General features: G+C 29.8%; 1 protein-coding gene across 1 annotated transcript in view; it reads left to right on the top strand.

Annotated features, from left to right (window-relative positions):
* LOC132938442 (uncharacterized) overlaps positions 1 to 18,910 on the top strand; it is a 36,225-nt gene that overhangs the window by 12,621 nt on the left and 4,694 nt on the right. The window contains exon 2 of the mRNA XM_061005276.1: positions 489 to 702. Within this exon, the coding sequence (XP_060861259.1) occupies positions 516 to 702 (187 nt within the window). The 5' untranslated portion in view covers positions 489 to 515. The remainder of the gene's footprint in view (positions 1 to 488; positions 703 to 18,910) is intronic.

Below are 18,910 nucleotides of genomic sequence, written 5' to 3'. Positions count from 1 at the left end.
CTATATTAAATGTTAATCATACGAAAATAAACTACAATGATAATCATTTTATAAATAAATAAATAAAAATAGGTATCTATACGACTCAATTTAATAACTTATTAGGTTTAGACTTTTAGAGTACAAAAAACATAACGTAATCGTTGCATTTATCAATATTCAGTGGATTTTGTGTGTGTCAATATTCTCGTTAATATTGATATAAGATAATATGCTGTTATATTATTTTATTGTATACAAGTGGCTATTTGTTGAATAATTTGTTCATAAATCATAAATAACATGTATACATCGTTTTTTTTTTAAAAGTAAAATATTTTTGAACATAATATAAAATTGTTTTTATATACTTATTTTGCTCAATTTCCATATTGGTATTAGTGGTTAATGACTGAATTATAGTTTTAGTTCTTAACGACCTTAATAACGATGTAACTATACCTATATAACAAAACTAATCTTGATATGTATTTGGTTTTGCGTTACAGGTCTGTAGATCTAATGCTTGTGCCACAATGAAGCACGAAAGTCAGCACCCTGAGCTCATTTCAAATGGAAAAGGAAAGCCTTTCAAAAAAAGCATCAGTTTAGGTGCCTTGGGTCTGGGAAAGCTGTGGCGAAGACGATCTGTGACCATAACCGAGTACGATCCATGTTACAAGGTCGTCTATCTGGGCAACGTCCTCACTGGCATAGCCAAAGGTATGTACCATATTATAATTATTATTATTATTTAAAAATGATTTGGGCTATACAATTTTGCCTTAACTGGATACCTACGTCATTTGACTATGCTGTAGGTATAAATTATGACTCCCACGTCCCATGTTTGTAAAGCAACTAGAACGTGTTCGACTATAGGTTGGATCGTAAACTCGTATCGAAAGCCCGAGGCGCACCAGTTAAATACGTCATATTTTGATTCTGAACCAAATATAAAAACCTTAATCATATAGGCTTACTCACATAATTTATTTTAATTAATAATATCAATTTTTTTCTTATTATTATTGTTATTATTTAATATTAAATTAAACAAACCAACCTTTTATATCAAAAATATCAAAAGTTGGATTTCAAATTTAAATCAATGAAGGTACACCGTAATTGTATATTTAATTGCATACCTACGTATTTTTTTTCCACTAACAATTCATCAGGTATATATATTTACTCATGTAGGTATGTTAAAAAAATATTTAGAAGTATTAATTAGTGGTGAAACAATTCCTAAAAATATACATTTATAATATGCACGTAAACAGCTATTACTGTCAAATTACTGATATTTTTCAATAATTGGAATTATAATGAATAAATAATTTTATATCATATTATCCTAACATAATATATTATAATAATTTATTATCTGACACTGAAGTTAAACATTACAAACTGTACATAATTACATTGGTATCTATACTGTGTTGATCGTTACGTTATGAAAACATATTCTTATAAATAATTCAGAAACGTATATTACCTACCAGAGTTAAAACACAATCATTTTGAAATTATTTATATAAAATAAAAACTATTAAAATATTTACATAATTTCATTTAACTCATTAATAAAAAGTATAAAGTAAAAACTATTCTTATTTGATTTAAATATAATTTGATTAACGTATCAACTTGTTAATGATTTTCTATAGGCAATAATAATGTACCTATATATCAAATTTAAATTCCAATAGAATTTCAATCTTAAAACTTAATTCTTGATTCCTTACGATAAATTTATTATAATTATTATATTTTAACGCATTGGCACATAACCACTTTGAAGTTGAACGTAAAATATTTTTTTTTATATAGGTACGAAATGAACTGTGCAAAATTTTATTATTTTTAAACCATAGAAAGATATACATTTATATAATAGAATTTTAAGACTTTCATTGTGGTAGAATTTTTGTCACTAGATACATAGATCTAAGTTTAAATCGTTGGTTTTTATTTTCATTTTATTAGGCAGGTACGTCGTACGTATTATGATTCTTTTCCATGTATACTGTATATTTACACCATTTTAAAAGTGTTATTCATTCCCATCACCTTCTCGTTGAGAAAAGATAAATATATAGGTAGGTACATACACATAACACATGGACGGACGCATACACGTAGTTTTGCCACAGTGACAGACACACCTTTGAAACCCTATCTGTATCTCACTCACTCCCAGGCCGAAGCTACGCCTATCAACCGTTTAGAAATATCTTCTAATGCATTCCATTGTGGAAATTTGCCACATTGTTCAGAACGACATTATAATATTATATGTATGTGATTATATTATAGTATTATGTATATGTAATAATATAATATAATATTGTATTGAATATTTCCGCGTGGACGTCACCGTTGATTCTTAATTGAAGCTTCACCCATCTCATGTGGCCGTGTAAAATAATAATAATTATTATATAATAGTAATAACAATAATAAATGTTTACCGTGTCTAATCTCGTAGTCTAGTCTCTGTGTAGTTGCTTCTTTTTATGTCGTGCTGTGGCGTTTCTCGTAATCTACTAATTTGTTCTGACCATCTGACATCTCCACGGCTATGTCACTGATGCTCTAGTGTACTTGTACTAACCACGAGTTTAAAAATAATCGTGTAGTTACGTAGAGTGCCTTGCCTACCGTCAAACACTGATCATATTATATATTATTTAAATTGGATAATATTATACACATATACCTACGTAATATATTATTATCACTATGCGGTATCAGTATAAATACAACGACAACGTTTTATTCATTATTTCACCGTAATAGTATTTTAATAATATTATTTCTGGTGAGTGGATGTACTATAATATAATGTACTACTGCAGAAATTTGTTTATCTTTTATTTAGAAAGACGGGAAAAATGGTTTTACATAGTAACATTATAGGTACATATAATATTTACCGATCAAAATTTATTTTCTCCTTTATTTTTGTCGCAATATAACTAATATACCTAATGCTGGATATTATTTTATGTTTATCGAAATCTTGTCGTTTTTATTTCTCCGATTGCAAATTTTACAATTTTCTACTCGACTACATTTATTATCAACTGTAATTCTTGGTATAAATATGTGTAAAAAACAAAAATTACTTACTATATCGATTATCGCTTATCATGTTTATTATATTAATATTTACTTAGTGTTTTTATCATTGCATGTTCATTAATGAATAACGATTCCACTTTTTTACTAACATTTGTTAAGTACCTACCTACCTAACACAAACTATACAATTAGTGCATATATAAATATATAAAATGATTATAATACATAGGTACATTTCATACAGTTAATAGCATTTTTAACGAATATTTTTGTTGTATTGCCTATATTGATATTACCTAGATATTTTTATAAGTAAATTTTAGTATTGAACAGTATGTATGTGCTTAATATATCCGCTTTATAATCATAAGTTATATTATAACAATATATTAACATGTAAACGTATGTTTGCTACAAAATTATACGAAAAATTAATTTTTACTTAATATAGATTTTGTCAATGTTTTTCCTAAATATTTCGTAGATTATATAATAAAAAGTTCCATGTACGTGTCATCAACTAAATCAAATGTAATATCGTAATAACATTCCGTGTACCTACTATTATAATATATATTATATCTTCATGTTTTTACGAGTCTCCTTGGTGCTTAGTCGTAGTTTATTGCATTGCAATATCGCTGAAGAGTGTTTGGTCGATAATAATAAAAACTATGTGAACTGGCGTGTATAAAGGTTGTTGATAAAAATATCATTCTCGTTTATGCTGTGGTCCGTGTCAACCATGTCAGAAGTTTGTTTGGATAAATTCACGGGGTTAAAATGCAATCATGCCATACTAAACATTATTTTGATGGTATTGGTATATTATGAAATACATTTTGGTATACAAATGTGTTATATAGTTACAATAATAATTGTAGGAAGTTGTGAAGATTAAATTAGTATTATAATCATAAAATATAGTTAAAGGTATAGAGAAAAAGTTTTTAAGAAAAACAAAAAATCATCTTTATTGCTTCTCTGTTCATCATATAGGTATACATGTATCATTTATAATCCATATACCTACAACCCTTACAATCCGTTTAACTATTTTTTAAACCTTATTTTATGTAAATAATAAATAAATACTTTATTTAATATGTGACATTCATTTGCTTTTATGGATTTTGAAAAAATCATGAAAAATAATGTTAAATATTATAATTTAATATTTATAAGATATTTATAAAAAAATAACATCGATAAGAGATAATCTATAAAATAATATCTCTTATTTATCCTTTGGCACCGCTATTGCCACCTATTGGAATGCATGTTATACCAACCACTTATTGAACAGATGCCGGATGGAGTATAGGATAGTATAATTATAAGACTATAATATACATAATGATATATTATATATATTATATTAGGACTATTTGCCAACTGGTTCGACGAGATATCCATGATGACAATCGTCGGACGTTATCTCTGTGTATAGTGAATAGTGACGGTATACATAATATATAGGTATATATATGGACGTTTAGTATATAAATGCTTTCAAAGTTGTGAATCACATCCCCGTTATGGATTTTTGCCACGAAAATTAATAAGATTTATAATAGTTAAGATTTTATAATAGAGATTTAATAAAATATATAAACAGCGGTAAACATGTACCATCTAATGTCTTGACACTTGATTTAGTAATAATCATGGCAAGAAAACATTTATTTTTAAGGACCTTGTGTGGATGGAGTGGAATGAAATTGTATCGCAGCAATAGAAACATAACCACTGATTTTACGGCATATTTAAATTTTAATTAAATCATTTTAAAAGTTTGTTACATTTGCAAAAGTCCATCACGGTTGTATTAAGACTATATTAACGTACGCTATAGGGGTTTTCTTATTTTCGTCGGTTGGGTAAATATAAAAATATTTAAGGATGTAAAATATATGCTCTTCTTATACTTCGAATTTATTATTTAATACTTATTTCTAAGTCATAATATATGCCCTATTATGTGCGGCTACTATAGAATTTGTTTTGTAAAAGGATTTAATATTTATATTTTATTATGTAGACGTATGAATTAGGTAAAGTACTGATAAAATATAGTAGCAGTCGTCTCGTCCAGGCGTACGCTGTTTAATATTGTTCAACATCTAAAATATAATTCAATAATACATCTCAAAATATATTATGAACAAATATAAAGTTGTACAAAAACCTATTTTAAGACTTTTTTAAGAATAAAAGTTCAATGTGTGGTTTAGATTCAATCTTGACAGATTTTTATTACAACGGTGCATGGTAGACTGCTTGTTTCGTGCACATTAAAATTTAATTTTTTTTTTTATTTTTTTTTGAAGTAATCTACAATCTATACATGTTCTTAGTATAATAAATAGGTTTGATGAGTGACGAGTAAGAATGATATGATAATAAGATAAGGGAATGTACCCTGCAGTGGTAACACCCTATTAAAATTTAATTTTGAAATATTATAATATACTATAAATAATATTATCTCTTAGTTTAAAATTAGATATTAATACTTTTGTTTTCTTTGATCAAAAAGTATTGTGAAAAACTGAAGTATTTATTAATTTATTTTCGTAGTTGTTAACATTACAATTTTTATAATAGAATTACGTATATTATTTTATTCCGAAAAAAATAGACGCAGACACGCTAACGACTTTAGATTGGCACTGTTTGCACACGTGATATGTTTAATTCTAAAGGGTTCTAAAGTAATTATTAATGAGTGTGACACTCGTCGTGGTTAACGCCTGTTGCGCTATAAAAGTGTTTCTCTGGCGGTAAAACAGAACAAAAAAAATCGACCTCGACGGCTCGACATCATTCGTTTGTGAAAAGACGTTGTCTGGACAATTTTAATAATTACAATTAATTTTTTGTTCTTCATTCCTTTGTGTTTATTTTTACATCCATACGGCTCGATTGTTTGTAGAAATGTTACACCATTTTTTTTAAAACTATTTGGTTGCAATTTAGTATATTTTCTGTATTAAATTATCAAATAGTTACCGTGTTATACTTCAGTGAATAGTATAAACTGAATTTATTAGTTAAATTTAAAGATTCATAAACGCGCTTTGAGAATGACTTTCAAATAAAAACTGATGGTTACTAGTGTTAGTACTCAATATAGTTGTTATTTTACTGTTTATTTTGTATTGCTATATTCCTGAGGATTTTAATTTTAATTTAACGTTTATTTAAACAACGTTTACATAGTACCTATGTTATTTTTGAGCAAAACGCACTACAATATTTGACATAAATGAAAATTATGTTAAAAAGTAAAAACATATATAACTACAAATTTATCTGAATGATCTATGCTTTCTTCCAAATGTTTGTTATCTATATCCTACCAATATGTTTTATGCCACCATTATAATATTTTTTAAATGTCAACATTGCCTTAGTTTGTGGACTTTTTAATTTCATGAATTATGATCAATATATTTGATTTTATATTTTAAAATATATTAATGTAATTACTACACTTTATAAATCGGTTCCTATTTATACATTATCTCAGGGTAACAGATGCGATTACTACTTATATGTTGCAGTGGTTAGCAGCGCCATTCGTCACTAACCACACCCTTCACTCTGATCTTAAAATACCATTTGTCTCTGAACTAGCCAAAACTCACTATAAACGTTTAAATAGCCGCCTAGCCCACCATAAGAATCCCTTAATCTCCGATCTATCATCTGCTTCTATCCCAGGTAACCCAATAAAAGACTTGATGACAGTGATGTCGTGACCTGCTAGCCTAACTATAAAGTCCTACTCATGTCGTAGTACCTCCGCTGGGAGGCATCTACTGTCTGTCTAATCTGCCTTTTTATTTGTATTTATTTTAACCTATAAACGATCAATTGCTCTTATTGTTCTTCTTTTTTGTAACAGATTGAATAAAAAACATATGAACCAAAAAAAAAATACTGTAATCAATAGCTATTATTAGAAATTTAAGGCTGATATTTTCGGGATCTAAGGCTGTACATTTTCATCGCATATAGACGCTCTTTATATTTTACAGATTTTTATTGAAATGCATTAATGCTTTTTTCACATGTTATTCCTTTTTATTTTTGATTGTTTTAGACATTTTTAATGATAAACATAAAATTGATCATTTTTTTAATTTTAATTCTGCTTTGCTGTGGATATATTTAATTAAGTACTTACTTTATAATTAACTATCATTTTTCTAATTTTCTTTTGCTAATCCTTATTAATTCCAATAAATATTAACAATCTTTCTAAATTATGTATGCACGGTGTACCAACTCATTTTTATTGTGTATGATTATATATTGTTATTACATAAAATAAAAAACTATCAATTATTAAACTTATTGATTTCCTTTATTAAAAGATTTGATAGATAGTTAGTTGAGAACACTTCTCAATTTTAAAACTCCTGTCTCATAGTATAATTAATGATTATCGCACCTATTATTTTGAATAAAAACGTATTGATAAAATATAAATTTAAAAACATTTTCTAAATAAAATAGAGTAATATGTCTTATACTGTAATGTATGATACTTTTTTTACTGTTGAATGAATACCAGTTCAATGTTAACTTCAATACTTTGACAGTTAAACCAAACCACAGATATTCCGTTATATTAACATTTTCAGTTTGGTTTTTTTCATTAGATTGATATTATTGTTGTAAATAATTGGTCGAGTAAGTTAAACTCTCAGAACAATTCGTTATTACTTATTATATTAAAATATTATTTTATAAACAAATATTACTGTAACATAATTTTATAAAAAAATGTTGTATATATTTTTATAAACTTTTAGCTTCTGTCGTTAGTAAACTATTATAACAATACAATTAGGTATCTATATGCATATAATATATATAGATATATATTTTCTATTGAACTTAAGCCCGGAAACTATGGCCATTAGCTAGATAATATTGATATAATATTAATATATATATATTATATATATTATTCTATTATATATAGTGTTTGCTAAATACATGCAAGTAGACAATTATTTTAAACCAATTCCTACGCAATAGTATTTTTATGAACGGTTTTATATTTGATTTTATTATAAATTAAATGAATTAATTCCTAATTTATATTATAATGTTACTATGATGGTGTGTGCTAAAAAATAAGTTTTTTATGTTTTATAAATATATTATAGCTACTATTTACTTACTGCATTATAATACGACTTCTAAATCCTTGATTTTTATTTCAGTCATAATCGACATTCTCTTAAAGTTTAGGTCATTTGCAGTGATTTTTATAGGTAAAGTAGGTACACTAGTATACAAGTACCGCCACGTATATCAGTAGGTACTCCTCACCCGTCCGGGCCATGAATGCGTCAACTACAACTGTGAACCTATATTTCGGGCTATTAATATCTTATTATTTTTTACCTTATATTAAATCTCTTCTCTTGTCCTTAGTGCATGATCATCAGTGATAAAATAATGAATATCATATTGTCCCTCTTTCTCATCTGCGATAATCAACACTGTTGTAGTATTTTAGTTGGTAATCGGGGAACTGTGCTGTTGCCTGGTGTTAGCGCAGTTTTTTTATTATATTATTATTATTATAGTTGTCGAAGGTCAGTCGGTCGGTGTGTCTCTCCCGCAAGAATGTTTACGATACAAATAATAATAAAAACACCGCGAACGTATATCCGTTGCTGGCGGGTGGCGGTGTGCAGTATACATGCACCTTCATCACTATAAAGGGGTTTCGTACTTTCGTGTATAGTAATATGTATGTTATGGGTAGTTATTGTTGATAGTAGTTGTTTGAGTGGCAGAAAATAGGAGACATACCTACTACAAATTACAATTGCACCGTCACCAAGGTGGTGTACTGCGCGACCGCTTCATGCTCGAGAAACACGTGCGCGCGCCCTGACGGACGGCCGACGACGACAACAATGCGATCGTTGATTAATATAAATAATAATAATAAAAAAAAACATAATAAAAATAATAATGTCGGGTCGTATAGTCGTTGATGATGCCGCCAATATTGCTTTTGTTATCACTCCCGAGGCCCTCATTGTTCCGGACACTGCACGGCACTCTTCCCAGTTTTCGATTTCTAATAAAGGACAGATTCTACTACTTAATAAATTACTATTACTTCCACTACCACTACTAATACTACTGCTAAGAAAAATAGGTAGTTATAGTACTAGCATGACTTTACTACGCTAGGTTCTTCGTTTTGTGTTGTGTCGTAAAATAAAAACGAGCGTGCGTGAGCGAACACCGACCGTAGCTCTTCAGGAATGTACGACGAGTAGAGCAATTGGTTCCCAAAAACATTTTTTTTTAACCCAGAAAAATAAGAAAATAAACTGCTCGTGTAGTATACATACAACAAGATACAGTGATTCATGAGTGCAACAACGACGGTGAGCACAAGACATTGACGACTATATTATAGTATATTTGCATATATTTTAAAATAGCGGTGGTGCGGTAAAGAAGGAGCCAAAAAAAATAAAATAAACCGTGTACGTTTTTCATTTTACAGAGAAAAAATAATGAACCGTTGCATTTCGCATGACCAATAGGTTCTTATATTTTCAGAAAAACACTGAACGCTGTAGGTACCGTAGTAAACATTGCTTGTTGTTGAGATTGGCTGTAGTATATCTAAGCTTTTGTGAGAACGCATCATTATTATTGCCTGCACTCCTCGAACGTTATTATCATCAGAGATGAATTTAATCCAGAAAGAAATGTTATGTTTTTCGTTTTGTTTAAATTAAAACTTGTAGTTTTGCATAACTCAGGACAATATTGGCTTATTTAAAGTTTGCCAAACTCAGTGACAGTTCTAAAAATGTTTCAAGAAATACTCAATATCACAACAAAAATATAAATTAGCAATAAAATACATAAAATGATGTTTAACTGGTTATGTTATTCGGAACAATAATGTTGAAACAGCAGTATTCTAGGTATACTACGAGCTATTGTTTTTGTTTTTATTTAAATAATTATTTTGTATATGTAATTAAACGTTTATATTTGTGCGTTTTAGTTGTTTTCATTAATTTGTATTATATATAATTTTCTAAAAAACTTATATATGATTAGTACTTCTGAAAAGAAATTATTGTTTTAATAATTAAGAAAAACAATTTATTGAACTCATTAAAATAATTACGAAACTTGATAAAACCTTGAGATCAAAAATTTTTACTCAAAGTCAATGTCAATAGTTAAAAAGAGTTGTTAAAGAACCTATTATAGTTGGATAATAATATAATGTGTATAATTATTTATTCTAATATTGTTTTTCATTGCTACGTGAAGACGTTTTTTATATGAAATTTAATCATCTTTAGATTTAATTAAAAAGTAATTTTTAATCTTTTTATATTTTAATATTATTACCTACCATAAAATAAATATTTAACCATTTACCATAATATTTTGTAAGCTTTGTTATATTGAATTGAACTATTTTCTATGGTTAACTATTATGTAGCCAATATCCATGGAACTAACGTACTTTTTATTATATTTGTATGTTTTAATATATTATATACTACCATGTCCCTCAAATTCTGTATGAAAAACAAAATTTATAAAATTATCAATTATATATCTAAATTTAGTATTTGCCATGATCAAATTTGATGTGGTTTTTCCTAGACCAAATATTGACGCGACCTTCTACATATAATTTACAAAACAGTTATTAAACCATCATTAAATTGAACATGTTATTACTGACTTACATATTTTCAAGTTCGAAAAGTTCTATACGTACAATAACATATTATACATTAGTATTACGTTCATAAAATACTACATAGTACATCATGGATACATAACCGAACAGTATATTTTAACGTACCTAGTACAGTCGAGATCTTAGTTAACATAATACTAAATATGTTAAAACCTGTTTTGTCTATTTACTCGGATTCACCATTAAAACACTCGAAAGATAAGAATGTATTTTAAACTACAATTGAGTTAATCGAGTATAAAGCTATAAAATAATTAAGATAAAATAGTTAGTTGAAGACCTACTCCAACTGTTATTGTGTTACAATATCTCCTCCGAAACTACAGTACATTGATACCATTTATAGTTGTGACTTATGAGTGATGGACATTGTAAAATTTGACTACCTAACAAAAGTACCTACCGAGACAAAGCTTCATTTCTGGTTACGCTTAAGTTGTCTTGCAGAAACTCAAATATTAAGATTGCATAAAGTAATCTGACGCATTATTTTTTGGTATGAAAACAAAAACATCGTATAGTATGTATACGTCATTCAATCGTTCCATGGCAGATTTGTAAATATTTTGAGTAATATTGTTATTACGTATTCAGAAGTCTTATATTACGTGATATTGATATTATATATACGTATACTTAAATAGGATAGTCTAATGGACTTGGTTTGTTTTAATCACGTGATGTATTCTTGCCACCTTATTTAATCTATAGGCGCTCATATTTAACCGTATATCATAATCGTTAAATAATAATTTTATCAAACAATATCTAAATGGCTAAATGGTCCGAAATATTAAATTGTCTTATGAATATTTTTGATTATTAGTGTCTAGTAGTAGCAATTATTATTGTTACCTCTTATTGTGCGTATGTTTTATATTATATTATATCTCGGTTACAATAGTTGATCCTAGTTGGTTTAAGTAGTTGCATAAATAAAAACGTGGGTGAATATTTGAAGATGTGATATATATACTATACAGTATATATTTAAATTATAGCTACTCAAATTATTTGTCATAAATAGGGGCACGACCTCTCGCGGAATTGAATTTTAGTTAGTTCCAGTTCTAACGCTACGTTTTATTCGTCATTAGTTAATATTATACCTCTGTAATGTAATTGTTTACATCGCATATATAGAGCGACGATGATTTTTTTAACGTACCGGATGTAGTTATTAATGAGTATAGTTAAAACTTGTACTCAGGCTCGTACTGTTATACGAGCTGTTATAGTATTATGTAGCAATGCAGAGAATTATTTAGATCCTATATGTGCGGGAATTGGGAAATAGACTTGACGAATGTACAGTGTATATATCTCACGGAAAACTACGTTTGATATTTAAACAGTGGTCTGTTGGATGTAGTTGCAAGTAATATATATAGTTTTGTCTTCGTATTTGTAACGTTCGAGTGGTGATCAATATGCAGGTATCAAGTAAACTCTTTTCGAAAGGCTTAGTCATTAGATCATAGGTTTAATGTTTCTCCACTTCAGAGTAGATATATGGTACCTACGTCGATGTAGACAACTCGACCTTCGATTACTCCAACACCGGATTCACACTTTTCTCTGTAATTCCTTTCTCTTGATTGAACGTAATATCTACAGGCGACAACCACGCATCAAAGTGCGCATTTGTTTTTTTTATTAATGATGATCAACTCAACGATCGTTTTACGTCACGACACTTGACATAGTAGAGGATTATTTTTGATTCTTTAAATCAGTGTTGACGTACAAACTAACGTCATTGTTTTGTTGTATAACGTATTTAGAGCGGTGTATTGAAGATTAACCGTTCGTTCTATATCTATATAATTGTGTGATACTCGTGAATTTATTTTGTCGTTGTCCTTTCTCGTAATGCAATATTTCTGTGCAAAACTGATTAATAATAATATGTAACTAGTATTAAAATTTACAGGTATTGATAATGACGAATTACTGTGAAGTATATAATATAATATAATATGTTGTGTTCCGAAAACATTTGCATACCCGTTCACCTAAAACGATATTTATCGTACACACTGTCGGCGCTAACTTTTTATAGGTACATAATATAATTCTATAAAAGTGGGATCAGCATTTGCCTAATATAGGCCACGAGTCTGTTACACTTTATCTGTCACAGAGACCACCACCACCAATATACGAAATTGGTAAACACTTAATTGGTCGTTCGGTGATTTAGGTCAATATACTCGAGTGCACCTTGATCCCAGTCTTCCGACGACGATTATCTCTATAGCCTATATATACTATTATAATAATATAACTATGCGACTGCCGATTGTGCTTTTCTTATAGACGGCAAACTACATGCTATAATAAATACCTAGCATGATATTCTTCCCGCAGGATTTATTATAATGATGACTTGCAGCTTGTACGCATTCTCCTTGTCATAATATTATCTTTTGTATTCCACCATATTTTCACTAATTTTCCCTTAACTGGCAATAATATCATTACGAAAGTCTAATAGATAAGTATAGGTAGGTACGTGTTTTCTGCGGTGTTTAACCAAAGGTATGTGCGTATATACAACAACACAATTATATACCTACCTATACCTGTCTATATCTATATAGTGCAGAGCTTAAATTTACACTTCATTAAATGTATTCAACGTAGGTATTATTATAATACGATGTTTTCAATCGTATGTAAATAGTTATTTTTGTTCTTCATCATACTTAGCGATACGTACCTATATACTAACTGTTCAGCAATGACTTGCGTTTAGACAAAATTGTACTATCGTAATAATATTCGAAAGTATTGAACATTTAAAGTTGGCGATTCGCAGATTTTAAGTTACAGCCAAACCTGTAATCATTATTACACGTATGTTGTGTAATGTACGAAGCGAATAGATAAATATCTATAATTTAAAATAAAATTAATATATGTTTTACGATAAGTATACAATTAACTCTTAAAATATGTATAAATAGTCCGTTATAGAATCGATGATATAAACTTATAATGTTACCTTAAATTCTGGCTATTAGATTTATAATTATACTATTGGCATATATGTAAATGGTCTTAACGGTAATTTATTACGAAATACCAATCGGGTATTTTATTATTAAGTTTAGTTAAATTGGCTGTGGTATAATTATTATATCAATCAATAAAAACAATAATAAAATGTATCACTTGATAACATTCATTTCTGTAGACGACTACATAACTTAAAATATTACTATATAAGCTTTTTATTCGTAGTTGGTTGGTTTAGAAACAAAAATTTAAAAACTGGTACATAAATTTTTTTTTTTTAATGAATGTGTCTTCCCAGCCCTCTCTTTGATGACAGGTATGCGGTGTTACTATATATGTGTATAAAAATTGTTTTAAAACTCAATGTTCAGGCAGCTATCTTCTATTGGGTGTCGAAAAAAGAAATAACCAATGGTTATGCTCGTACCGAAAATACTTTAGTGTTACAAAAGTAAAAAAAAAAATTCAAATATATTTACCGTATAATAGGACTAGCGCGTGATGTCGTGCGTTAGTGCGGTGTGTTTACAAATAATACATAGGTAATAATTATAAAATTATAACGCAACTTGTAAAACCTTTTTAAATGTTTGCGTTCGGTTAAAGCCGGATAAAATTCGTATAGTCATGCGTTTTTAAACTAATTCTCTATACCATTGAATATATTATACAGTTTAATATGGCGCATTCTTCTATATTCTAATAGCATGTATAGTGTATACATGGTCATCATAGCTGACGTTTTAACGGTCTAAATATTAATTAGGCACCGCCATTAAAACACACATATATTATATAGTACGCACAACGCGCTCCATATGCTCATTGGTACGGAACGGCTGGGCTATCCTGATAAACGTTATCCTACTATAGTATTCACATATATTATTATTAAAAACTATTTGTTTCTCTGTAGTAGGTACAGACAAAATATAATATAACATTATGATAATATGATAAATATGTATAATATGCAATATGGCTGGATTCGATTTGTAGGAATGTATTTGATAAAAGTATAAAGCAGCTCTAAAGTTTTGTATGATCATTACGATTATCCACAATGACATCGGTGTGCGAAAGTATACATTATTATAGTCAAACGACGAGATCAAGGTCGTCCACTTTAATGGTTCAGACTGCACGGGGGCCGTATAACCGTGTAAGGTAACTTGAATGTCGTGCGAAACCGGTTCACTTGAAAACCTGCAGCAAAGATAAAAAGACCTCTGTATGTAAACACTGTTGTTTAGGGGTGAAAAATAGTGGATATTTCAATTTTTCACGTGGCACATAGATACTCGCGCCAATACATGCAATATTCTAATATGCCATTAACGTAATGAAAGTAAATTGTATTCGCGAGGGGGTCCCGTAGCACGCAATTTTCACGTCCATAAATAAAATTATAAGTATTGCGTAAACAAAAACATTTTAATTATATAATATATAACCCATAACAATGAGAATTGAGAAAACGATATCGACTCATTGCAAGTGTAAAGAAAACAAATTGAAAGAGTTCATAGAATTTATTTTGAATCGTATATACAATGTGTGTATATAGGTAGGTAGCATGTATTCACAATATGACATTATATTTAACTATTATTGAATTATATTATATACTTTCAATATTTATGTTACAGTAGGTATTTAAGTTTTTGTTACTTATATTTTCGTAGAACATAATACAGACACAATTAATACAAAATGTATTCACAGCTAGCTCATCAGGATTTAGGTCACACAGTGACGATTTACGATTGAGTTCTTCAATAAGTGGCTTTAAAGCCGGGTCAATGGGTATAATATTATAATAAGCTACATCTGCACCTAACTATATATTCGGATAATATAGGTAAAAATTGTGTTTTTCCTACTTACAATTATTATTCAAAACGTCATAAAGCCTACCACATAATACATTACACCGGAAAACCACTGTTCCGTATATCCTCGTTTAACATACACGTTCATCTATCGTTAGGCCTGCAGTGTTCTGATACACTCAACTGGAACAGTTTTACTATTGCGTTTTTTATATGCATACGAGTTCATGCGTACATTTCTCATTTACTATTGCTTAATGATTTCAGGCCAACTTGATTGAGTATATTTTTGTTTCGTTACCTCCTCCCTTCCCAGCGAATAAGTATATTTAGTTTTTTCGTAATCTTGGTCTTATACCTACGATTCAAAATCGTTTGCTTGTTGTTACTGCAGTACGCCAGTACATGTTGTTATACAAGGCATTTCACAAAGAATGAATCGGATCACTTACATTTTCAAATCGAAAAAGCACGGAAGTTTTTCAGATTTATTCGTGTCTCAGATGTTCATACAAATGTCAACATAAAAGCAACTGATAAGTTCAAATCTACTTTATCAGTTATGTCTTTGTTTTGTGGTGACTCCAGCTGCTGTATCTACTGTTACACTAAATAATATATAGGCACTAGAGGAAGTTTGGTTGGAATTCTAATAGCGTATCGATATCGTTCGTATGGTGGGGGTATTAGCCATCCAAAAATATCCGAAGCCTTCTTAAAATTAAAATAATAATATTTTATTTTTTTGTTATTAGTTTGCTTATTTTATGTAAGAAGATTTTAGTCCCCCCCCCCCACAAAAAAATCAATCAAATCTCCGCCTATAAGTGGACACATATAGTATATTTTGTGAGAATATCGTATATCATAATGTGCTATATTTGTTTTATAGTATATTTTCGTATTTTACCAATAAAAATGTATAAATATAATCAAAATCAGTTCATTTATTGAAGAACGTTCTATAAATTATATTATAATAAGTTTTCATCGGCGGTAAAGATACGAAATATGAATAACAACAATGTTGATCGGACAAAGTTATTCAAATATATATCTTAGTGTGCTGTCTAAACTTGCACGTGGACTGTCTAGCCTTGAGAGCCCCCCGCCGCCGCAACGTGTACCATTATATCGACTTAAACGCTAAAACCACCCACTAGAAACTGGTTCTTTGACACGTTTGTAAAACGTTAATCATCTCCGCACCGATCCAAATCGTAATGTATAATAATGATGTGCACTGGCGACAGTGGTGTAGGATCGAACCGCAGTAGCACATGGATCGGTTTAATATATTATAATGGGTAGATAATATACAAGACCAGGTATGGTTTATTTTTCTCGTAAAACAAAAAAAATTAATCGCCCGCGCCGCATCGCAGTCCGTTTTCCTTCGTCGGCACCCAATGGCCAGCTGTGACTTTTTTTCGTATTCTACGCATTAAATTGTTTTTCGTGTGTTGTTCCTTCTTCGCCGCACGTCATTATAATATTGTGTTGCTGCAGTCACGAACCGGTTTTGGAAATGATGCTGCCGTACAAAGTTCCGGGTCTCCCGCGACCAGAGAAGAGCACCATGGATAACATACGATAACATACGCTAGTTCGGTGTGAACGATGCCGGAGCAGATCCTGCTTCGGACGGACGAGAAATGGCGTTCGTTATGTTACGTAACGATCTCTTATAATATCGGTATCGTACCTATAATAATATATTATAGTAGACGACGAGTGGGATTTAAAAAAATACATTTACTGAGTTTTTGTCGTAAGACCGAGTTCAATGACGCGTCGTTATTATTGTGAATCCCAAATAACACGCCGCTATTAAATAATATCCACTACCGATTCTTTATAATATTGTTAATAGCGTGATGTGTGTGCCTACATATCGTGAGAGATATTATATTTACATTGCACATTCTAATTCCTATTTTAGGCAAGTACCATTTTCAGTATAAAATACTAACCGATAGGTATACAGCTAACAATTATCATACATAGGTACATGTCATCATAAATATTATCAAATTTATTGCGCTAATACAAGTTCTGTAATTTTTTTTCGTCGATTTGTTATTTTATAATTAGATTTTTGACCTGGCGTACGTCGGACAAGGTTTTTTTTATTTTAAATAATTCTTATAATATCAGTTTTAATATTATATTTATGTGCTGACCTGAAATGGCGTCGGAGATCGTTGCTTTAGATGTTCCAATGCGGTTGACCCACTTATATATATATTATAGTCGTTCCTAATGTATAGGTATATAATATTGTAGTGTATATTGCTATCACCCAAGAGGAAACCGTTCTGCTCGTATCATACCTGCGACTTTGTCTCATTAACTAGATAAAGCGTAACCCCGAGGGACCTAATTTATTGTTTCTTATAGTTATTTTTCCCTCATACGTTGTTGTAGTCATTTGTTATATGGTAAACTATAATAACATTACATTAATCGAGTTCATACTAGAATATTGGCTGATGCATTATTTCTCAGGGCACTCGTGCGCACAAACTACAATATTATTGCTTTCGGTTTTATTTTCATATACGATACACCGATGCGATTTTTAAGACCAACAGCGCGGTGCCTTTTAATTTCGCCTATGGTGTATAGTGCGTAGGTATGTTATAATATATTATGTACGATAGTAACAATAGGTACTATCAAACAGATATTTATGCGACATTAATAACAGAAATGTTCTAATGGTTGAATAAACGAAATCGGAGTTTTGATATTCACGGAGATTATCTGATCATGTACTCTTCGGTTCCGGAACCAATGGCATATATACCGTACCTATCCATCTCATTCATCCTTTTCCCCGCGACGGATGGTCAACGTTTAAAATTAGTGCCGTAATAATACGCGTGTTGTATCGAACGTCAGTGTTTTCCCTCGTGTGTGTCCTGACTCTCCTCGAACCCAACGTCCTATGTGGCCGGGATCGCTTATTTTTTTTTATTTAAACATCAACTCGGTTTTCCTTGAGCGACTTCACACGCAGTGTCGGCATGCGCGTACGGTTACTTTCACATCGCATTCCAATTGATTTTCGCACGACTCGAATACCAATGCACGCACACATTATATGTATTATTATATATACACGCCAAGAAATTCACGGTGCCGAATATAATAATATGTAAAGGAAAATAAAAAAAATCCATTTATCTTCACGATTGTTTGT

The sequence above is a fragment of the Metopolophium dirhodum genome, chromosome 2 (assembly GCF_019925205.1).
Source record: "Metopolophium dirhodum isolate CAU chromosome 2, ASM1992520v1, whole genome shotgun sequence".
In the NCBI taxonomy this organism is placed as follows: domain Eukaryota; kingdom Metazoa; phylum Arthropoda; class Insecta; order Hemiptera; family Aphididae; genus Metopolophium; species Metopolophium dirhodum.
The sequence above is the reverse complement of the archived record's forward strand: the minus strand, read 5'-3'. Positions and strand labels throughout refer to the sequence as shown.